The 24,513-nt window shown below is 39.8% G+C and overlaps 4 protein-coding genes across 4 annotated transcripts in view; all 4 read right to left on the bottom strand.

Annotated features, from left to right (window-relative positions):
• Positions 1-149: 149 nt before the first annotated feature.
• On the bottom strand, positions 150-6,226 carry LOC110067381 (uncharacterized). The gene is made up of 7 exons (XM_089296926.1): positions 5,023-6,226; positions 3,780-3,832; positions 3,285-3,357; positions 2,888-3,041; positions 2,605-2,742; positions 1,494-2,490; positions 150-930 (listed from the first exon to the last, which is right to left on the bottom strand). Exons 1-7 carry the CDS (start codon positions 5,276-5,278, stop codon positions 292-294), a joined length of 2,310 nt encoding a protein of 769 aa, XP_089153052.1. The 5' UTR covers positions 5,279-6,226; the 3' UTR covers positions 150-291.
• Positions 6,227-6,361: 135 nt separating this feature from the next.
• LOC149107347 (uncharacterized) lies at positions 6,362-12,490 on the bottom strand. The gene is made up of 6 exons (XM_089296927.1): positions 12,128-12,490; positions 10,622-10,844; positions 10,139-10,216; positions 9,533-9,770; positions 8,994-9,322; positions 6,362-8,327 (listed from the first exon to the last, which is right to left on the bottom strand). The coding sequence occupies exons 2-6, from the start codon at positions 10,722-10,724 to the stop codon at positions 7,291-7,293; spliced, it is 1,785 nt and encodes a 594-aa protein (XP_089153053.1). The 5' UTR covers positions 10,725-10,844; positions 12,128-12,490; the 3' UTR covers positions 6,362-7,290.
• Positions 12,491-15,203: 2,713 nt separating this feature from the next.
• Positions 15,204-17,552, bottom strand: LOC149107346 (substance-K receptor-like). Its single transcript, XM_089297226.1, has one exon. The coding sequence runs from the start codon at positions 17,550-17,552 to the stop codon at positions 16,458-16,460; it is 1,095 nt and encodes a 364-aa protein (XP_089153352.1). The 3' UTR covers positions 15,204-16,457.
• LOC110067389 (cancer-related nucleoside-triphosphatase-like) overlaps positions 17,508-24,513 on the bottom strand; it is a 27,877-nt gene continuing 20,871 nt past the window's right edge. Inside the window, exon 5 of the mRNA XM_020774717.2 lies at positions 17,508-17,584. Within this exon, the coding sequence (XP_020630376.2) occupies positions 17,558-17,584 (27 nt within the window). The 3' untranslated portion in view covers positions 17,508-17,557. The remainder of the gene's footprint in view (positions 17,585-24,513) is intronic.

The following is a 24,513-nucleotide window of genomic DNA, read 5'->3' as shown; positions in this document are numbered from 1 at the left end:
GCAGTTTTAGTTCTTTTAGTTTTTTTTCCTTCCTTAGCAAATTTCTACTACTCTTGACACTTCTACAGGAGGAACTAACACTCGGAACGTCATTTCCTCGATTTAGGAAAAGGTCCGAAATGCATACTTGCATCATGGGCAGGCCAGGGTAAGAAATGTCTAAATTTTATTCAAATTTTTAAAGCAATTCAGAATAATAGATATATTTGATATAAACGTGGATAATTCTGTATACGAATTGATAAAATCTATTTAATATTATAATTCTCTAAAAAATTCTTATATCCATGATTAGTGGAAATAAATCGCCTCACAAGCCACAAGTTGAAGTAATACTGGAAAGTACGGCATTTTATCTTCACCAAGCATCGCAGTAACAGTTTGTTTAATTCGGTCATGCTCTTCAAGGGATACATTGGTGACGTAACGATAAACAGCGGTCAGAAGCCTGGTTCCAAGTTCCTTCTCGAGGTACATGCGCAGAGCTTCCAAGTTAGAGTAAATTGAATCATGGGAAGAGACGCTGTCGAGGTGCAAAGTCTTTCCGCAGAAAGTGAACTTGCAAGGTGGTGGCAACACTTTTCTCTTGTTTTCAGTGGCTGTGGTCTCTTCAGTAACATGAACCATGGTTTGTTTGCAGTGTTCACTTACGGTTCCGTCTTTGCAGCTTCCATTTCCTTCTCTGCAACTTCCGCTTCCGTCGTTGTATTTCATTTGTCTATCTATTTCCGGAATTTCAAACGCGGAAGGCCTCCGTTCCTGGGAAACTGTATAAGTTCTTTTCCGAATCTCACGTTCGTTTCCAGTTGCCTCTGAGCTTGATTTGACCGTCGGTTGGCTTTCTGTGTTGGTGGTCTGGATTTGTTGCAACGCACCTGAAGAGGAGCGACGTCTGGCGATAACTTTAACGGGCGGTTGTGACGGGGCGCCCTGAAAAGAATAATTTTATAATCACTTCTTGTTGAGAACACAAGATATTACATTAAAATACATCAATCTATTAATAAAACATTTTTCTATGAAGTGACCGGGCGAAAGTGCTGTAACAGATAGCCTATTCATTTCGGTGTGAGTGCTCATGGTAGCAAAGAAGTTTGTGGCGGCAGAGACGGAAAACAGACGCAAAACGGACAGTGCTACAAGACACAAAACATAGCATGACCTTAGAATTCCAACGAAGGACAAATGCTATTTTGTGCTGACTCCCAGGAAGTAAATGGTGTAAGCCTTCGGTCTCCGAACAAAAACGTAAGTGCTACTGTATGGCACAGACCACTTCCCTACCCGACCCGTTGAGATCTAGAATGATCATGCCAATTCAAGTTCAGCCTTGATATCTTGAAATCTTGTAACCTTATCTTCTTTAGTTTTCTTTGATCCTTAAACGTGGGAAAAGAATAGCGAGAGACTAAACGAAAAATATCCTCTTGCATTCTTTCTTTGCATTAAAAAATTGGAGACCATAAACAGTCTATTTGTCGACTGGCACTTACATTCTCCTTGTTAACTCTGTTCATCTCCGACCTGTTCGAAAGCCTTCGATGTCTCTGCTCAACAGGGCTGCGGCTACTATCGCCAGTGGTTACAGCAGATTGGTGTCTCATTCTTGTGCGCATGACCTCGTTACTTTTCAGCTGGCACAGCGACATCGCAGGCTTTTGTTTCTGTTCTTCCGTCACGGTATTAGCCCTACAGGCACGAGACGCAGAAGAATTCGATACGCTTTTCTTGAATTCTCGCTTTTTCGAAACATTCTTCTCATCTGGCTTTCTCTTAGGGATTACCGTTGGATAATTAACAGTGAAAACATCGTCCTCGTTTTCAGAATTGTCCCGAGCTTGGGCTCCTTGTGAATGAATTCGGCTCTTGGGAATCCTAGTCGCAGGCTGGGACCGAGCTGACGTTTGCTCAGAATGCCTTCTTTGCTGCGCATGCGCCAATGCAAGTAGGCTCTGCCTCTTCGTGTCAGCGGGGCACCTTGCAGGCAAATTTTCCCGCGCTTTCGACGTGCTGTCAGAGGCGGGAAATGCGGTCCTCGTTTTTTGCACGTTGTCAGCGACACAGAAACTTGGTCTGCTGCTAGAGGAACGGCAGTTTCCTTGTGCGTTAGGAATTGGTGCTTTGCTAGTGAAGAACCTTCGTTCTCTAGACGAACTTCTTGCATTTTCCCCTGAGATGTCTGGATTCAGTTTTTCTTGACCATCCCGTTTTGAAACATTGGACCTTTCAACCATGTTATCTTTGCCTTGTTCTTTTTCCGTTTTGCCAGAGCTTGAGATCCGAGATCTAGGACAGTCAGCATTGGATCTAGAAGATATGTCTGAAATGTCAGAGGCGACACTGTCACCTCTTTCTCGCTCGCACTGAAGGAACCTTTTCACATAGGGCTGCATGGCTGGGACATACAGCAACTGCTTCGCAGAAGGCCTGTCGTCAGGGTTCTTTTGAAGCAGTACAGAAACTAAGTCCTCCAAAAGTGGTCCATAACAACTATAAAGAAAGTATGTTCATTAATGTTTAGTCGAAAGGTATGACTGAATATGCGTTAAAACAAACCAGGAAGTAACAGACAACATGCAGAAGATACTTTCACTTGTAACTTACCCTGGAATTGGCGGGTATTGCCCCTGTAAAATCTTGATTACAAGAGCAGAGAAGTTGTTTGCGTTGAATGCGTGCTTCAGTGTTGCGACTTCATACAACACACAGCCTAACGACCACATATCGCTCTTGTGATTGTAGCTAAAATTAAGTTAAGGGCCAGAAGAGAAATAAGCCGAAAGCACAAAAGCAGATCAAAAACACTGTAAAAATTGTTGAAGGATTACTTCGAAGTCATTGTCATTAATTCTTTTTCATTTCCACATTCATTGTTAACAAAGGATACGGTTTCCTTTGACAGATCTCTGGTGAGAGATAATATGGCGTACCTACAGTGGTCTGCGCATGATCCAAAGTGCTATTCAACATCCGGGCAATGCCGAAATCTCCGAGCTTGATGATGTCATCTTTACCAAGAAAAATATTCTGTGTTTTCAGATCTGAAACACAAATAAGAGTGAATCTAGAATTAAAGTGTCACGAATATAGGCACCGCGGCCTAGCCTCCTACACTGAAGACGCTCTTTGGCCTCGTCACGCACTCTTTTTCCCCCGTTACATTGCGTGACGAGCCAGAAGAGCGTCTGCGTAAGAGGATACCGCTGACCGCAAACTAACGAGTTTGAGAAAAGAGTCTGGTAACTTGCTTGATAATAAAGACTTTTTGTACTAGTTATACTGACCTCTGTGAAGAATATTCTGTCCGTGAATGTACTTGAGGGCAAGACAAAGCTGTGTAAACCATTCTAAAATTTGCTGCAAGATTGAGAATAAACAAAATTATTTCGTACTGAATTCCATCCTAACTAAGAAGTCAGCATCTTATTTCACTTCAAAACATCAATGTATTAAACGTTAACGTCAAGCGTGTGGGAAATGAAAACACGGCTTTCAATCAGAAGAGTAAGAAAGTCTCCGCAAATAACTCTCACAATAGAACGATGCAGAAATGCATAGAAGTCTGTAAGGAGAAATTGAATTACAATCTAATTAATTGTTGCTATCTCCCCAAAAGATATTACCATATCAAATATGTAGGAAAAGGGATAGAGGTAAGGCCGGAAAGGTGAAAATTGTCTTGATGAGTTAATCATAAAATCAATCTAACTATGGAGAACCGGTTAGGATAATTTGAATTTTGGCATCATGGCTACAAGTGTTAATTTCTTTAAACTTACCGTTTCTGGAAAGTATAATCCATTCCTCTCCCTAATTCTGGTGTATAAATCTCCTGTTTTAAAAAAAAGTTAGAATTCTCTTACATATAATTTGTGTGCGAAATTGCTTACTACTACAAGTGTGGTTTGTGCGATGCAAACCACGTCGGGTTTACGTGCCGACACCTCTATCAGCGCGTTGATTGAGAAACACAAAGGATCGTCTTCAATCGGGAACCACAGTAAAGAGCAACATGGAACAGTCCCAAGTGACATATATCGTGATTTCAAGATCTTGAGAAAGTGCCAAAGTGAATTCAACTGCCTGATCTACGAAATGCTGTTTGCAAAGGAGCTTAAGCCAACTTTGAACAAACAGTCAGATTCAATCCGTGCAAAGTTATTTATATAGTTTTTTTATAGCATTTTGTTATTTTAACACAGCGCTTGTATTGACATATTTCATCATTGGACATTCTCACGCCCTATTTGTACTTATACATGTATATTTCATTCGCTTTTTCTACAACTTGAAAATGATCTCAGGTAGATCGAAACGTCGTTTTTTATCGCTAGTTTTTATTCTGAAATTGTTACTATGATTTTAAGGGACGGACAATTACAATTTTGACGGGATGGGCGATTTCCCACAAAATACTCCTGAACAGCAAAATCGCTGGCAAAAAAATCCTACAAGGGAGGCCATGAGGGAAAAAAACCGAGCAAGTGCTTTTTAGTATACTATTCAGGTCCCGTGTTTGACTTTAAAAAAACTTGCACAAGCTTTTGCCCACCAAAAAAACAATGCACAACCTAAAGGTGAGAAATAATTTTCACGCCCCAGAAAATTTGTCCAACCCACCCTTCCTCCCCCATTTCAAAAAATAATGGTCCGTCCATAAACAGAGATGGATTAGTTTTCAGAAAGTGGTGATTATACGTTATGTTCGTTTGCTTAAAGGTTACTAAGGTACGGTTGTATTACAGTCTGTAAACACATGATGAGAAGCCTGTGGCTAATTCCTCGTTTGGTGAATGAGTCATGCCATCCTCCCGGGCTCTAAACGGTGATTTTGTCTATAAATTGATTGGAAATAGTGTGTTAGACGAACGTCCTTCGACATTTAGTAGTGGTCGGCTTTGTTAACGCAAAAAATTTTAGGTAGAAAACCAACGCTGCGCAAACGATGGATACTTTTTATCTTCTTGATTTTTCCTCCAAAGTTCAAAAATCTGAGAAATTATTGTTTATTTTTCCACTTACCTTTTTCGGCAAATTCCATTGCGATACACAACTTTCCTTGATCAACAAACGCCTCCTTGTAACGCACAATGTTCTTGTGCTTCAGCTTTGACAAAATCTTCGCTTCGTTCAACGCAAGCTGGCGGTCTTGTTCAGACATGGCCGTGACACCCAATTCTTTCAAAGCGTACATTCTCTTGCTCACTGTTGACTCGACCAGCCAAGCTTGGCCAAACGTTCCTGAACCAATTCGTTTAATTTTGCTGTAGCGCTCCATGTTTTAAATCTTTGGTAATGCCGATACTATGAATTGAACTGTTAACCGTTAGAAAAAAAGTTAACAGGCTGTTGAATAAATTAGTTTTATGACTAAAATCTCAAGAGACCAGCAATTCATTCCTCGTTCGATTTCGAAAACAAAACAATAGAAATATGGGAAATTTCCTTGCATCTATAATTAATAAAACCCGACATAATTTAATGCATTCCACCATAGGTATTTAGATATATACAATACTTCTATACAATCCACTTAAGATGCAAAAAGAATCATGATGGGTTCGTGAAGAAAGAGACACTTTTATTTCCCTTTATCAAAAACCGTTCTGAATTTTAAATCTTCACATGTAAAAAAAAAGAATGCGCGCTGTGACATTTTCAACCATTTTCAAGTGACCTTAACCTGCGGTACAGGCGTAGTTTGGGCGAGAGAGTGCACATATCCCCTCATCGAGTGTTCAGGACGCCATATTGGATTAGACAAAAAGCGGACGGTTTGGGAGAGGGAAAAAATTGCGTTCCAACTCTCCACGATTGTGAACGTTAAAACCGCCTGCACTGCAGGCTAACAATGCTTAGTGCGCGAGGCATTGTGGGTGAGGGAAGTTCTTAAAAATTCAAACCGTGTGACAGTCCGAATGTTTTGTCCTTTGTAAAAGTCGACTTAAAACCAGCGAAAAGTACTTAATACTTCTACCTTCTACCTTCTACCTTCTACCTTCTACCTTCTACCTTCTACCTTCTACCTTCTACCTTCTACCTTCTACCTTCTACCTTCTACCTTCTACTTCTACTCAGTTTATTAGGTTTTGTTTAAAGTGTTCTTTGGCTCCTAGAGCTTTGCAGGGGAAAGGATTTATGTACTGATTATGCAATATCTTTGTAGTGAACTAAAGAAAAAAAAAGCTTCCCTGGCCTTACGGATAGAGTCTCGGTTGGAAAGCTTTTTTCGATGAGGAACAATTACATGTCGTTAGCAGCGTGGTTAAAAGAGGAAAGGAAATGTTCTGGGCTGTAGTAGGTAAAATTCTCATTGTACCAGTGAAGAAGGCTGGTTTGACAAGCCGAAATATAGTACACCTTATAAATCATCCGATGTCGCGTCGGTTTCTGCTTTTATTTTATTCATTTTCCATGTGAAGCCGATTAGATCACTATTGATCCACCGTACCAGCAGGATCACGGTGCGCGGTTGCTTGCTGAAACATTTTATAGTCAGAATAATACCCCAGACTCAATTATCCTTACAGCTTTTTCGTGTGTCATACAAGAACGTCAGTCATGAATAGAATGCATTTATAATTAAATTTAGTATCACCCAACTAGTGGACTAATGCAAATCCTACATTTTAATTGGCTAAGCCACTAGAGGACTATTAGTAATAGTCCTTGAGTAGCGAAATTGGTGCAATCGAGCGTGACACTTTCTTTCGTTTTATTTTTTCTCCAACTTGCATTTGTAAGCTTTATTATTGCTTTTTCTGTCCGACTAGCTGGGTGATACTAGTTGGGTGATTCCCTTCGCCCTCAAAGGCCACGGGTCAATAGCCTATTCGGCTTCGCCTCATGGGCTACTGACCCGTAGCCCTTGCGGGCTGCGGGTCTAATTGTTAATTAGTAGAATTCTGCTAGTATACTAATTGAAATGCTGCAATCTGCTTGGCTGAGCTACTCGTATACTATCAGTCATTTGTGTGCAGTGACTGGAGGTCGTCTGCGAAATCGCGTCGACGTTCTCTCGTTTTTCCGAAGTTACCACCTCATAGAAATCTTGAGCCCATTATCTAATTGTTGAATAGGATTATGCGAAAATTTCGCAGTGCTTTTTACTGGGCAACCTACTGAAAACGTCGAATGTCTCGGGCAAAAAGTATAACCCTATACGTTACTAAGAAGAAAAGGTAGTTCTTCAGCGTATCAATGAAAAACAGCTCTTATAACAAAACTGTTTCAACCCAAGTGGTGAACAGATACCACCCTTTGCATTTGTGGTTAGTTATTAGAGTTAGTTTATGCCGTTTCGTCTCTTAGATCAACATCATCATCGTCGAAATCGTCATCATCTTCATCGCCATCATCGTCATCGTCGTTATCAATATAATATTTAATAAGGTCATCGCGGTTACTGTCTGAACCGTCATCAGTTCCATCGGGTACTTTCTCGTCATGTGACTCGTCATACAGGATCTTTATACAATGGGGTTGATTTTGGAGGTCCATAAACTCCCACCCGAAGTGATTGCTGCCTGGGAGAGTTCTGTTTATGCTCCTATAGTACAAAAATTTATATTTCGGTCCCCGATCCTGCCAGTTTGACCATATCTTGTCCAGGAAAGCATGGTGGCTCCAGAACTCGGGTGCATTTGCAGATTCGTCCAGCGCCATCGTTCCCCCGACGGCATTATGTAGATCATTGTGCATGTAGTCTCTGACGCCAGATTCAAATTTGTGAAATTTATTCCTAGGAATTTTAATCAGATAGTTGACATACCATTCTCCTGGTAAATAATATTTGTGATCGAAATTTCTAGACAGGCACTCAGAACTCAACCAGCTCGGCAACGACCACTTCCCGGCCATAAAAGGTCCCGTACGGACGCACCCGGATCCAGGTTCACCGTTACCGCCAAGGCCGTGAGGCCCCGGGTTCCAAATATCCCGAATGTCTGTTTGTCGCCACGTGCGCTTGCGTGACACTGCTCGTGCCCAGTTCCAATAGGGCACTGTCACACGACAATCTACGTGACGAAGTAAATTTTCGAAGACAAACAGATACCAGCGATGCCAGGGGAAGAAGAATGGTTTCTCGTGGATGATGTAGAAGAATTTCGGATGAAGCTTGGTGACAAGATCATAGGTGCTTTTATAAGGAGCCTCACTGGATACCACTCTTAAGGCCTGGACGTATCGACGGCGCTCCTCAAGGGGCATTGATATGAAGTCCTTTCGTATTCTGTAACAGTCAGTGAGATGGTCGTCTTTACAGCGACAACGGCGATTGCATTCATCGTACACGAATCCTTCACCAGAGCAGCCATGATTGAATCCTGTGAAATAGAGAGAGATGGGACGTAAAATTTTAATCAGAAATTATTGTTTCAGGGACTCAGTTTTTAGAGGAGATGTGTCTTGAATAATAAACCCTTGAAACATTTAGCCTAACGTTTTTCAATTTTGTTCTCAAGTTTCGTTTTCGTAGCCAATTTTGTTGTGGCTAAAAGTCTGCCATGTTCTTCAAATAACAACTCCGAAACCTACCTCGGTCACATATGCCGGTAGAGAATAGAGCTTATCATATGGCTAGCTCCGTGAGAGGGCACGATGAACCAAATCCTGCGCTGTGATTGGCTACCCGAGTGGACAAGATGGCGCTTTTTTACCCGCTCGGGACTACTTGCTGTGTCCCGCTAGAAAAAATTTCCCGAAAGCCATGTAATAAAAACTTTATTGATCAAGCATGAGGTCAAGTTGGCAGGATATTGGTCTCGTTCTTTGTTCGTGAGTTTATGGACTTCAACTCCGTCTCGATCCATAAACACGCAAAAAGAGAACTTGGCAAATATCCTACCATCTTGACCTCACGTTTAGTCAATAACCCATATCTATTTCACGCTACAAAGATTGCTTAAAAATCATCCAGCACACCACCTTGCTCTTTTTTCAACTTTTTACGCAAAAATGAACAAAAATATGAGGGAAAAGAAACAACTTGCCTTTGCCTTTGAAAGCTGTAGAAAGCCTAGGAAGATCTGGGAACGAGTTAACTCGGAACAAGTGAGTTTTGAAGGGTTTACTGGCCAACTTATTTGGTTCCTTGTTAGTCACGTGCTTGCCCACTGCCAGAAGAAACACTTCTATACTATTGTCATGAAGCTTTTTGACGGGAAGAGCGGTCAGCTTTTCAGAGCTTAAAGCAGTACTTTCTGCAATGATAAGTAGAATTCTGTGCACTGGATTCGTTTCATTGTTAGCTTGAGAATAGAGTTTCGTTTTGACAAAGTTGAGTAAGCTGTCAATGGGGGAGCGTTGTCCAGCCTGAAATCTGTTGACAAACAAAAGAAATCTTTAACTGTACATGTTTTCAATATTGCCAAATGCAAAGTTTTAATTTAACACATGTCAAATATTTCACCTACAGCAGTAGCTTACATTACCATCCATTTTATTATTGGCACAGAATGTTAGACATGATCAGTAATTGTACTGCACCAGAAAGATTGACTGTAATTTTTTTAGATCTTCACATGTTTACCTAAGAGATGATATGCCCTTCAAAGTACATTCTATGTTCATAAACTTGTACCAACTAAAAGCGAGGCGAGGGTCTGAGGAGTGAGTTACTATCGCGACCCTGGTTCCTGAGGAGGACACACTAAACTCTTGCACCAGGTTTCGCGCGAAATTCTTGAGTAAGTTGAAATTCCTTGATCCAATAACAGGGTTACTTGGAATTACCACAGTAAGATGTATTCGAGGGGGTAAATGGGATCCTATAAGATAACAATGAAGATGAATCAGAACTAATCAAAGTAACAAGTAAGTTAATCAAAACTCCACAGTGCTTGCATTGCAGACCCTCTCAAATGGTACACAACTCTTTCAATTTTTTCACAAAACTGGGTGAAAGAAAAGCATTAATTTTTTAGTCAAGGAACCTTGCAAGCCGACTTGGGAACTCATCAATTTTGTTGTCCCTCAGTCTATTTACGATGCTTTCCTTTTTTTCAGTTAAGGCTTGACAGTTGTAACAATCAAAATGTACAGGAGAACGGGTAGGTGTCATGTTTTTCTTTATGTGCGTATACTGCGAATAAAATTACCCTTTTCAGAATAATCATTCGCTCTGCAATTTACTTACCTTTATCTCGCTTAGCTAACTGGAACAGCCTCGCAGATAAAGCTTCTACTGTAGATTTAATTGGTTCGGCAGACTTTCCTGGGGAATCAACATATAAGAATTCAAATATTTAATGATGATAACGTTATCAATGTGTCAGGAAGATGGACTTTGTCGACGGATAACTCCTCTGTTTTTCTTATATCTATGTTTTCTTGAGCAGCAAATGGTATACAACACATCTAACCGCAACCGAGATTGCTCTTTATGCTCACTACCTAGTATCCAACGTCTTTGATGTGCAGTTGACACATATATTAAGGAAACCTCATCATCAATGCGAGTAACAACAGACCTTTAAATTCTGTTCTATCTATTAAGGTTGGTGGGGAATAATGTGGTAAAAGAAGGGACGCGATAAAGAGATTGCTGTAAGTCAATGTTTCACTTATTACTGTTCCCAAAAGTGGAAGCTGTTTGAGAACTCGGGAGAAACTAACTTACGTTTCTCTTCGCTATCAAACCGTTTCCCATTTAAGTTAGTTGGAAATGACGTCATAAGAAGACCAATTAGAACATATCTAAGACCACGTGATGCATGCATCATTTTGTTAGCTCCAGGCTTTTCTGTCAAGTGGTATCCGGGACTTAACGGTTTTCATTTTATGTCACTTGTTTCTGTGATGCATCATTCTGCAGTTCTGTCTTGTCTTCTTCATTGCCATATCTTAAAAACAAACAAACCAAACCGACACTAATGTAAATAAATAGGTTTTAAAGCAGGGCTCTTACTTATAAGCCCTTTAAAGCGGATGTGTTTAGTTGTAACGAGTAAGTTAAGATTTTCTTTTTCGCATGTTCACCTCATGCTCACACTTTTCAACGTGAGCTACATATGATTGGTCAGCAATTATCTTCACGGATCTTTATTGCCCAATCGTGTTGCCATGGTCATGATGGAATCCCAGAACCCTCGTGCGTTAAGAGAGCCGTAAGATAATATCCTCGACAAGCTTATGACTTTCATCATTATAAAAATTATCAGAGAAGATTTCTTCAAGCTCTGTCGCGATAATCTTGAAAGAAAGATGCACTAGTCTAAAATTCCACTCTCTCCGTAGGAAAGCCTTGTTTAATTTTCTCGCAAACTGTTTTAAAAAACTACTGATGTCATGTCAAAGTTATTTGGAAAATATGTTTAGATTAGATTGTGCAATTCCATTTCTTAAATCACTTCTGCCACTGCGGGCTGCAACATTTCTTTTCTTGAGCTAGTTAGGGGAAACAGATCTTTCCATAAAACCATGTTATGAGTCACAGTGACTGAGCTGGAAACATAGCACCTTAAACGTCTTGAAATTTGTGTAAGGAACAATTTAGAATCATTCAGATCCGTCTAGATGGCCTTTGCGGTTAAGGAAATTTTAGCAATGATGGATCTTACAAAACCTATAAGTCACCTCAGTAAGTTAGGCTGCATGGCGAGTTTGTCAGTGTTAATGCGAATTAGAAACCGGGCGTGTGCTTGGCGGAGCTTAAGATCCCTCATTTAATGGGGAATAAGGTAATATTAGACTCCTGTCGTCTTGTGTACATAGCACATTCCTGTGAACCTTCGGAGAAGACTAATCGTCCTTCGACTTGATTTTCTCTCGTATTTAAGTCACTAGTTATGTGTTGGTTGTTTACTTCGAGAGAAAATGGACTCATATTTCTATCCAATGCGACGGAAGATAACTGACGACCGCAATTTATTGAAATATGAGTCTAATGTAGGATTCAAAAATGCGCTGTCAGTGCAAGCTGTATGGAAATATTTTAAAATTCTTGCCTTGGCGAAGACTGCCTACAAAATTAGAACCATGTCGGCCTTAGTTGTTAATATTTGTCATATTAGCTACGACAACCCAAGTATAGAATTACCAGTTCGGTAATGTACAAAGCTCAGAACATAGAAATGTAGATTAAATATATAGATGTATCGGACAGCAAAATAATTTCCAAGCTTACTTGATTATTGCTCTTTTCTCTTTTCTATGTGCTTCGTACTCAACCAATGTTCTTTTGTACAAGTGACTTTAACTGCGATGGAGCCAAGTCAAAACCAGTTGTAAAATTCAAAACTATGCCCGGGAAGGAACTTCAATAGGTTGTCCGTTCGCCGACAGGCTTGAAGAGTAGTTACGGAAACCAATAAATGCTTGTATCAAGACCCAGTTGTCACCACACTTGTCACATTTTATGTACACAAGATTTAAAAACCGGTCTCATTCGTTGAATAAACAAAGCTTTGGAGGAATCTAAACTTTGAAGCATCATTAAACTACGAGCATGCTCTCATCGCTACACTACGAACTGTTAAGTGATCTTGCCCCCAGGCTTAAGCACTACACAAGGGGTTATTGTTTCTTTTATTATATGAGGGGTATGAGATTCAAGTTGTTCCGAAAGGTAGAAACTGAGAAACGGAGCATAATACCTTGCCAACAGGAATTTAAGACCCCATTAGGGGGAGGGGGTGAGAGTCTGAGTATCACACATCTCATTAATTTTTGGCCTACATATCCCTTATTCCGGTTAATTCCAGTTGCAAAAATTGACGATTTTTCTACTACATATCCCATGTATGTCCCATTTATGTCCACATCCCATTTATTTTCCCCTCAAATACCCTGTATCCGACGTTATTTTTTTTACCAAAATATCCTGTACTCCTTAAACCCCCTGATAAGACCTCGAATTTCCTTACTTTAATTAGTACATTTTTGTCATATGCGCCGATATAGCAGAGTTTGTAGGAACTAGTAGGATATACCGCACACAAGCAACACTAATCCAAGTGAAGGACACAACGAACTGGACGAGATGCTCTCATTCACTGAGGCGCTATTAGTTTACGGGGGAATGGAAAGGAGGAACCATTTACCGCGGAGAGACTGGGGAGAGGGGACAATAATAGCAGGTTTTAGAAGGTGTAGTCTAAATTATCTTCCGTCCGTCGTGAAAACAAAAGCAATCTTGGTCATATCGAATAGCACAAAAGAAAACGACATATAAAATTTCTCACCTCTGATTAAACTGTTGCAACAGGCTCTTTCCATCCAGCTTCGAAACTTTTGTTGTCTTCACTCCCTGCACCTACATTTTACACATAGAGAAACACGCTCTTGTACTAACTACGACGAAAAGATCTTTTGACCACAAGAGAAGGTCTAAAGAGATGATTTGATTGTCTGTTTATCAGTCTGGATTTTATATTTTATCAACTGAAAGAAATGTTTTTCTTTTCGATGACCAGTGTGAAAATGTAGTCAAATTAAACTGGGTTGTTTTTTTGACAACTCACCGTTTCAAAATAAGCAAAAGGTTCTAAACAGTCTTGATTAATTCAAATTTTAAGAGAACCTTTGCTTCATCAATCAAAACGTTTATTTAGCACATCTGAGCCTCCTGAAATCTCAAATAATAGTTATAAGGATCTAACATGCGTTACTTTTGGATAGGGGCACTAATTATTTAGACGATTTTAGTCTAACCATGTGTTTTTAAATGAATCATGTCAAAACATTTGTTTTTAAATGAATCATGTCAAAACATTTGTTTTTAAATGACTAATGTCATAACATTGAAAATAGGAAGAGAAAATTGCTAAGATTTCCTTTTTCCGTTACTTGCTTGTAAGAGTAACAAGATAGAATTTCGTTCATTCTGGGTTGTAAAATGGATTTTTCATTATGGACCTATAAGAACACCATTCTTGTACGTCTTTTTTAGTGAAAAAACACTAGTATTAGAAATACAGATACACCATGAACACCAAAAATAATTTGCCGATAAGTTGTTGAATTAAACAAAACTCCAAGTTATACACAGCAGGACGCATATTTCGACTACTGGTTGTTCGAGAGATCCGATTTTTTCAAAAGACTTTGCGTTACTCCTTTCTAAGTTGATGTTTGTGCTCACGTTTCGGAACGGAATGTCCAAATGGGCTCCCAGCGCAGCACAAATAATGCGCCACGACAAGTACTTCTCACCGTTTAGTGTAAGAGCATCTGTTTATCATGGACCAAAGACTTGTTATTCATTATACCTGTACGTGTTTATTTCCTTGTTCTCTATAAAGTACCTGTATGTTTCGGCCACGCGAATAAACAATTAACTCGCTATGTTCCAAAAAGTCATCGCTCGGGCAAAGAAATATCGTCTCGGGCCGAAATAAAGACATGAAATACAATTTCACTCGAAGTCGCTTTCAGTCTTCACCTTAACACATTTGTAATCTGACATTTTTGATTTAATCTCTAGAATCTTTTTTTGTGCCACAAGGAAGTACTTGACAAAACTTTACTTTTCTCGCCATATGTTGCCAAGGCTCACAGCAAGACAATTTTCAAGGATTTGTATGGAACTTTGATTCATCACTGTTGTAAAGATCTCGGTTGTATAATTTAACAAACAGAATAGTAAAGTTTACATACCACATGAAAAGTTGTGCTCATCTGAAGCCTCTTGACTATGAGAGCCTTGATTCAGCATTTTCCCAATGTTCATGTATGCATTTTGAGTTTTGGTTTTACAGTTCACCTCAACATAGCAAAATTAATGAAGGTGCTAATGATTGCAATCCAATGGTTATGAGATGAAAGATCCTGGTCGCTCCATATTTTCACTGAAGAGTATAAAGAACTTGATTCTTTCAAAGAAAACAACGCCTTCCTTTTTCAGATAAGAAAAGGATTTCGTGCTTCACACAACGTTAGCCACTTGTCTTTAAAACCAAACCGTAACATATTGGGGCATAAAATTACTTTATGGGACATCTCTGCAGACACTTCATGTTGTCATCCCAGAGCTGAGCCCGCGTTCTTTTTGGTTAGCACTTACAGCAGGCACCCTTTCAAAGATTTGTCGGTCAGTGGTAGTTCCCAGGCTGACCGAGAGGGACAAGAACTAGCAGCAGTACAAACCAAGAGAATATTTTGTTTCTCAGTCAGTTGCCTCGAGCCTATGTAAAATTTGCGGTTTTAATTTTATCCATTTTCCTCCAAGAACTCACTTTCACTGTTACCTGTTTGAAATAAACTCAGAGAAAGAAGATTTTATTCATTTCCAATAACAACATGTAAACAAAGCCACAACCAGGCCACGGCAATTGGTATAAATGGGCATTATGCACCAAATTACAAAGCGTTGTGGCTTATCCATTCTTCGGTATACAGCACAAAGAAATGGTGTCAAAATGTAACTTCTTCTCTTTGCCAGTCAACATTCCCGTCGCCAGAACCCGTGATTCTCTTGGTCAGCACCCAAATCGCAATCTTGGTCGATCGTGATGCAGAATAAAAAAACCCGCGGGCTCTTGGGCAAGACTGTCATTCAATTCGAAGTTAACAGAGTTCTTTACTAAGAGTTGGCCACTTTAGAGCTCTTATATTAGTCTCAGGAGTCCATTACAAAACGCACTTGGCATGTTCAATTTTTTCGACAAGACACGCCTGAAGAGCATCACGGTATATGTATTTAAAACACTGTAATGCAAGGACCACTTGTACAAACAGCAGCGGAGTGAAGTTGGATCTTGGTTTAGATCAGGATCAGCAGTGTAAAATAAATCAGAAAACCAATTTAAAGGCTGACCGGACGGCTAAAAAGGGTAAATTTAATGCCCAATATCTCGGTTAGACAGAGCTAACCTTCTTCAGGGGCTACAATGAAGCTACACTTCTTCAGGGGTTACACTTAGTTTCAGTGTAGCCCCCGAGGAAGGTTAGTTCTGTCTAACCGAAATACTGGGCATTAAATTTACCCTTTTACAGCCGCCCGGTCAGCCTTTCAATTGGTTTTGTTCTATATGTATTTAACGCTAGCTGTTGAGTGCGTCTCACAGAGGGAACAGGGTACACACGCGCTTCGCAACATACTAATCAAACTAACAGTAATTCTAATATTAAAAAATGGAGAATGTTAAAATAAAGATGGTGGACACATAGAATGTCTCCCCTTCTGACATTGTCGAGCCAATAACATAAGGAAAGCGATAATTTTTCGCTCCCTTTGCACTGGTTTCCATATGTTTTCGCGCGCACGTTTTCCCGCGTGCAAAACCCGTTACAAAAATTTCCCGCCCTTACAGGTTTTCCCGCGTGTATACGGGCAAACGGTTACATTCCTTCTTCAAGTTATATATAATTTGTTTGCTGCGCGGTTTGAGACCGTGATCATCAGTTAAAATATCAAAGGTTATCGATTCTTGGAAGAGCCTAACTATTAAAATTTTAATTAAAATTTCACTATTAAGTCTACTCCCTGAGCTTTCTTCAACTATTCCCAAAGAAAATTATACAGCCTCATTTGCATTATCAACTTGCTTTCGGTTTGCCATTACGGTCCCTTGACGCGACATCAAGCTATGTCCTCGGGCGATATGTGTTAAAGATGAGTGCTGTAGACTAGCCTGCCAGGAAGGACGCTTGAAGAGCCTGCGAGCTCCTTGTCTGAAGTTGTGGTGCATAATTAAGAATAACCACGGTGAAATGGCACTGTTGGCGTGACAGCACCAGTAAAACAACAACAGGATCAGCGGAGGAAGGGAGAAGTACGTTTCTTTTTGAAAATACGACAAGAAATGCATAAGGTGCGCGGGAATCCAACACACAGCAAATACCACGACTACCACGATTAACATACGCACCACTTTGCGTTTTGACCTCTCGGCAACGCGCCTGTTGGAAATGGTTTGTTGGCCAGGGATCTTTCGATGCCAGAGATTTTTGCCGATCAGGCTGTATGCTAAACCAATTCCTGTAAGAGGTAGCGAGTAAAGGGAGACAAAGACAATGATGTAGTAAATCTGGGAGGCGGTGACGTTGTCAAGCGGTGACCAGCTAATAATGCAGTATGAGGCAAAGCTATCTTGTATGACCCTGAACTGAAATAAATACGGAGACATGAAGATGCAGGAGAGAATCCAAATTCCCAGCGACGCGCATCTAGTGCTTCGTAGCAGAAGCGGGCGGCGTTTGAACGGGTGCAAGACAGCGTAGTAGCGATCCAGTGAAATCAACAACAAGGCGAAAATCGACGCGGCGATAGACAGCGCGTACGAGAAATGCGTCAGCTTGCATGTGACGTTACCAAGGTGACCAGATAACCAACGGTATTGAAGGAAAACATACAGGATCGAATAAGGCATCGCAAACAGCGTTACCAGCAAGTTGGCAACACACATGTTCACAAGAAGCATGTTTGTCAGCGAGCGCATCGAGGGTAGCTTGAGAACCAGGCAGATGACGACAATGTTGCCTAGCAACGCCGCTAGGAAGACGATACCGTAGGCGACAGTGATCGTTACTTTAGTTGTAGTATCGATTTTAATCCCTGACAAGGCGGTGAGGTTTTCTACGCGGGAAAGCGTAACGTTTACTTGGCTCATGGCTCTTATGTTGACTTCAGGTTATAACCAATCTAAAGAGGCAAAAATAAGTAAATAAAAAAAGAAAATTATAGTTCGGCTCGGTATCCACGTTTACTTTTACACTGTAAAAGTTTCAGTCCAGTTCCTGAACCATCCCTTTTCGGGTTGGAAGCGCAATTTGTGAAAAGTCCTTGGTCTTACAAGTGTAGCAGCTCTCGTAAGCTGCCACTGTTTTATTATTGTAGCAGCTCTTATATATCCTTTTCCGGGCTAAGGGCATTGTTTCTGTTGTTTTTTTACTGTTCTCTCAAAGGGTATCGAGCCACTCATGTGAGACCTTACGAGAACTGCTACATGACCCAACCATCCTCGTGGGCTTTAAGGGTGGGTGTAACGATTTTTTATCTATTCATCTTCAGTTCCTTAACGATGGTATATTTCTCCAAAAGCCATTAAGTTTTTATGGACCTATTCAAGAACTAGGAAACATTAAAAATACAGTGACAATGCAGTGGCGGACCCAGACCTTGAGCTAAGAGGGGGGCGGTTTGTTTTGCTTGCTCTGCCGGCTTTTCTTCCTTCTGCGATATTTTTTTTAGCCAAATTAAGGGGTTCTTGGACCCCCCGAGCACTTCCTCTAGATCTGCCACTGCAATTAATGTACGGGTGGATTTGAAGAAAGCCATAACAAGACTTTCCCTCACTATACTAATTTAATCTAAAACAATGTGAGAATATGCAGGAGCATCCAACGGATCCTTTCAGTAAAAAATCTTTTCAGAAGACCGCTAATCCCCTCCAATTTTCCTAAGAAAATTTTCACCTGGAACTTTCATGATATGAGAAAACTATCAATGCCGTTTTTTCGGAATGATAGAGATGTCGTTTTGTATACCAGAAAAAGCCAGCTATGATTTTCGGAAAGGCAATAAGACCAAAGGTCTTTGGATAATGGACAAAAAAGTCCTTTTAAATTCAAGGAGACTATAAATTCCCCTAGAATGATCGAACCGATAAAAATTTTATAGCGCAGCCTAAAATTAACCTACAGAGCTTTAAAAGCACTCCTAAAGCATACCCTAAAACAGCCTTTTAAAGCATTTGGAGAAAACCGTCGGTAGGTGCCCCTGAATATTGTGTAAACAAAACATATATGATGCGATTTGTGTCTTTTTGCAGGTTGAAATGGCCTGTCAATGATTTTGTTGTTATTGAAGCTTGTTCCTATTTTCAGTATAACAATAGACGGCAAATGTTTAACAGACTTGACAATTAGATCCTACAGTCGTTTGATTATTAATGTTCCAACGACTTACACTTTGTGTCATATTTTAATACTTAGCATTTCTCAATTATCTCCCTGCATCTCTAAAGAAGTTATTTCTCTCATAAAATCTTTTTAAATTTATAATTGATGGCATGTAGGTTTACCTTGAAATCCAATAAGTCCGCCAAATATAATACACCGAATGGTTGCCCACGCAAATAGAGATAATTTATTGTTCCCACTAAACACTGTTCAATCTCGATATAAAGTTTTTCGGTTGGAGGTGGATAAATATTGCTTTCGTAAAGACAGCTACAGAATTGGTATCTGAACGTACGGCATTCCCACCCAGGCACCAAAATGAAAGAGCTTTTTCAATTAACTCTATTTTTTTTTTCCTTTTTTCTTCGACATAGACTTTTCGGTTTTAGAGATTTTGCCGGTGATTGCAGCATATGAAACTGGTTGATGTCCTTATAAATTTTTTACGTGTTCCGGCATCATGGAGAAATACAGTGTACTTACCATAGAGTTTGTCATTTTCAATAGTGTCATGTGTTTAACGATCGATGGGTAAAGTTCCGCACGGAACGGAGTAAGCCACTAATACTCGACAATTTTCTAGAAAGCGTATTTTTATGCCCAATAGGTTAGCTTTGTGTCGAATGTCGTTTCGGAGAAACGAATGCTTTCTGAGGCAATTTTATTTCAGAGTTCTGGGCAATCTGGTGGAGTGGAAAAATACATGAAAATATTAAGTGAAATCTACATGAAAGACATTACTGTGGAATTCCTAAAACGATCAGCTAAGACAGGAAACCGAGTTTATCTGCAGCTCTTTTTTTTAAGATCATCAAATAATTACTTCACCGAGAAGAAGTTCTTTTTGTAAGGGTTCAAGATCCAAACGAGCCACATTTTTGCAATCTGCACTGAATTCAAGGGACTGAGATTCGCAGAGGATCGAGTGAAAATATGACATTAAGGTCGATTCTCTTTGCCAAGTTAATTTGGCAAAATACACGAGAAACTAGAAAACAAATATATTATATAACATTTGTGTCTATGTTTCGCACTGGAGAGAAAGATACCCACCAAAAGCTGCAAGTTTTAAAAGATATCAAATATTTAAGCATACCTTCAAGTACCGAGCGATGTTCTAAATCTAGAGCAGGAGAAAATGTGATCTTGAACAAATCCTGCTTATGCTTGATCTACTTTAGCTGTGTGAAACTATGGGTAACTCTTAATCCTTTAAAACGAATAAATCGCACTTGCTCTTATTGGTTGAGTAGATTCCGCCCTTTTTGATTGACAAGCAGGTGGTTATTTTGAAAGGTAACCGGGAATAATAACCTCTCTTAACAGCTATAAATACTTTTGAAGCTTAGAAGATCTCATTAAAAGATGTTTGTTCTCTCATGCGAAAGAAGAATAACCCGGGATCAGACCAAGAAATGAAAGATGGTTTTAAACGCTGAGCATCTAAAATAAATTGTACTGCGTAAAGGAAATCTGGATGAACCCAATGTACGGCAGAAAATGAACTACTAACAACAATTCAATAAAAGTAAATTAACACGTAATCAAAATCATGTCGTTATATGCAAACTAATCCGTAAATGGCACAGAATTTGCCGAAAGAAGTTTGCTGAGCATTAAATAATCTTTTCACAAACTGTGGTCAGTCTAAAGACGTTGCGAGTTTGGCTCTAAGGAAAAGTTAAGTTGTTGCCGATGGTCTAACGTTTGCGTGTTGGTAGGTTTAAGGACGGGAGCGAAACGACAGCCATTTGGGGGGTAAAATAATTCCGAGTGTCGGCAGCGCGGCAGGCGTGTGTTAATCACAAAAACGAGGGATACTTTGACAGTTTTTATGACGTTCAAGCGGAGTTTCAAAGGCGGAAAAAGTGGCAAACATTGTGCCATTTAGTCCCAATTGCTCGATTTCAAATAAAGTATCAATCAGACAGTCAGTCAGTCAGTAAAAAGACTCAATAGTGGAATACTCTACAGTATCTGAACAATAAGAAAAAAATCAAGATCATTTCACGTCTTTATTTGATCACTTTAATTAATGAACAAATTTTAATTTAGCGTTTTCTCGTTTGAATCGTAAGGAACAAGCTTACGCGCAATGGGGAATAATGTAAAGGAACATTTAAACGCAGCTTCACGTCTTTTTCATTTTAAACGACTTTCAATATTACTTGAATTAAAAGGTTGTTTCTATAGGAACAAAATACAGCAACAACAACAAGTTCAAAACCGCCCTGTAAACAGAAATCTTATGACTGCGACTCGTTTTGTTTAAATTTTGATTTTGTGAATTTTCAGTACATCAAGACTCTTGTTGATAATTCGATTTCTTCTTCTTTTTCTGCTCTTGATTATATACTTAAATTCGAAGCTGGTCAATGCTTCGCTCAGTAATACTAGAAGAAATGTCTAAACACTATTGGGCTAGAGAAAAGCAGATTTTTCCGGACAAATGTGCTCGAATCGAAATGTCGGTGAAATTTTATGTTTGATTACGCGTCTACGATGTCAAGGACAGCGTTCTTGCGCATGTCATGTAGTTAATTTTGCCATGAAGTCAGCGGTCAGTCTAAGGCGAGCAGAGCGTTTATAGTTGCGTCCGACCAGGAGGGAGAGGTGAACACGTCAGATTTGGCTGACCCTATGATCATGGCCATTATGACGTCACGGCGAAAGAAGCGCGCAAATGCATAAAATTTTCGAAAATGGCGTCGTCGCCTCTCGCTAATACAACTTTTTGAGGAGGATTTCTCCAATCATTCCAGCTTCAAATGGTATTGTATTTGGATCTCAAGGAGTGATTATCATTTTCTTTCTTGAGAGGTAGGTAGATTTTAATTATAACTGAAAAATCTTGCATAAAGTGTTACAGTCATCGCTCTCCGGTGGAAATATGCGGGGCAAAATTTTGACTATTTGCCCTGTAAAATTTCCTTTTTTTATGTGATCAGTAACTTAAAGAAACGTGTAACGTGGTCACATAAGAGCTTACATGTGTAGGAACACATTGTAATTGAAGATGAGTTTGAAGAATCGGTAGTAAAAATGATCAGTCTATTTGAGTGTGAAATATCTGCGATCTCGTGCTCGACACATGTTCTGCAACAGGCCTAGCAAACAGAAATATCCACAATGATGGAAATGAGAACTTTCACAAACAAGAACTTAGGCTTAATTATTTAAATACAAGAAGATCTGTTAGATCTTATAACCGCGCTTTTAAAATTTAACTGTTTGCTTAGCACTACCGTCGGAACGGAGTGCACATTCCAAAGTAGTCATTGATGATTCTTTTCTTACTGTAGACATCACATCACTGGATCAACACAAACTGTATTATTGCACCATCAGTGGTAGCCATTGACAAATCTCCGATGACCTAATGGTCTTAATCTTTGTAGAACTTTCTTCGGGATATGTATGGGCATGAACGATATAAATGACACGATAATAACACTATTAACAACAGCTTTCTTTCTTAAAAGTCATGATTAAATTTAATTGGTGTTTTCCACGAGTAAAGGGCTAGTAAAGTAGTCACACAAGTTATGTAATTTAATAATAAAACTCTATCCCGACCTATGTATCGATTTTGGTCACTCCAGTGACCACAGATTGAAAACGTGACAGAAAATTGGCGTTACTTTCGATTCTCGCCAAATTTGGACAGTGGGATGATCTCATCATTAGCCAATTATAGGCCATCTTTCAGCTCTTTTCGTCATATCCCCCCCACGGGAGAATTTTGTCAAGTTAGCTAATTTAGTATGCAAGCCAACGTAATGGCGGTCACCGTCGACGAAATGTTTATTTGCTCAAAATTGGGGCAAAATCTTTCGGAGATGGAAATCAAGACATTTGTAAGGATACAGAAAGTAATTTGGGGCCGGTTGCTGGCTTCTAAGGCTGAATTTATCCAGAAGTAAGCTGTATTTTCGTTTTCGTGTCGAAAGCCATGCGATGAAATATTATTGGCTTGTTCTCCTGTCTTGTTCTGTTTTTCTCTTGGTCTTTTTTGTAGCCCGCCGAGGCCAGTCTTTCGTCTAAATCAGTTGAAAAAAGTTCGAAAAATATGTTCCCATTCAAGTTTAAGCTCTCAGGCGATAATTCTGGAGATTTTTGGCCGAAACGTTCGGCTTTGTTATGTTCGTGTTTTTCGGTTGCTATGGGCGACCGTGGCTTCCTTTGTTAGGTCTGTTAGGTCAAGTCTGGGGAGTGAGGTCACAAAAAATACGAATTAATTCTGGTTTTGTTCGATTTCGCTGAAATTTTAACACGATAAAACTGGATTGTTAACGAATAGATTTACCGCCTGCCGATGTGTGGTAGCTATTAACGCTGAAGTGTTATATCGCTTCGAAGTCAGGGTTTTGAAGAGATTTTTTTGCAACGTGTGGGTTCGGCGTGATTTTGTAATCGGAGGTTTTTGTTGACCCCGAAAGAAAAAATATCCGGAAAAGGTCATTTCATCGACGATTCAAAGGAATATAAATATGTATATGTTCCGAGCTAAATTTCTGGTGAAAAAATATAATTTTTGACGAACGCTGGGTTTTTAATTTTTTCCCGCGAAAGTCAGTATCGGAGATGAGATTTATTAATGTTTCAACAGCTTTTGGCGAGTAATCATCACAGGTTGCGTGACTCAAAATTTGGCCGAGTGGAAGCTTGGGTCTGGTCGCAGACAAAACTACGAAAAAACCACGGGTAAACCATGAACCGCGCTCGGCCCATGGCCGCGCGGTTAAAGAGTTAAAGCCTGCCTACTGCACACCGGTGGTTAAAATGCAGACAGAGGATAAAATGAATATGCAGACTGCAGACTTTTTAAGAAATATCCCATTTCCTTTTATAGAGAGCTAAGTGCTCCGGTTAGCCTGAAATATACGGCTCATGTTAGCCGGTGTAAGGTTAGCTCATTCTCTCCATAAATGAAAATGGGAATGTGATATTCTTAAAAAGCCTGCAGTCTACATTTTACCCATAGTTTGCGGTCTAGTTTTGTAAGCCTTCTCTTTAAACATATTGACATACAAGGCCCTCTCTCCTCTGCTTAGGCCTCTTTCATGCTGCTTAGACCGCAGGCTGGTAGTTTGCAGTATATTCAATTTCCATGGGGAGCTTCTGCAGAGGAGAGAGTATAAGGCCCCATTTATATGGTCTTGGGTATTGGAGACCCTATCAGACCCTTCTGAAGCAACTTTATCAAATTTTTATATGAACCGAAGTTGTCCGATCCCTCCAGGATTACTTAAGCCTTTTTTCATATTCCAATGCTCAGTTATCATTCTTTTTTTGGCTTCCTTTCAGTCATTTGATCACTACGGGGTTTCGTGAGTTAATTTTGACTTCTTCATACCATGAGTTGTCCCAGGTAGGCCAGTCATAGTATTTTGATGACAAAAGGTTACCAGGCCTACCAGGGTTACCCTGGTGATGTTGCCAAGGGTGACTTGTGTTTCACTTTCTCAACAAAATGGTGAAAGTTAGTTCGTCCAGGGTCACTGGGGCAAGGGCTTTCTTGGTTACCTAAGACCAAATAAGGGGCCTCACTGCCAGCTGGAATCATGCATGCTTATATAACAAAACTTGAGTTCCAAACTCTGGTCACCTTGAGTTCCTATTGCTGGATCTTATTATGTTTACAAAACTGACACAGTTGATCAGCAATAT

The sequence above is a fragment of the Orbicella faveolata genome, unplaced genomic scaffold, assembly GCF_042242905.1.
Source record: "Orbicella faveolata isolate gen_17 unplaced genomic scaffold, um_ofav_v1 contig_27, whole genome shotgun sequence".
Taxonomy (NCBI): domain Eukaryota; kingdom Metazoa; phylum Cnidaria; class Anthozoa; order Scleractinia; family Merulinidae; genus Orbicella; species Orbicella faveolata.
Note: the sequence above shows the minus strand (reverse complement) of the source record. Positions and strands in the feature narration are given on the sequence as shown.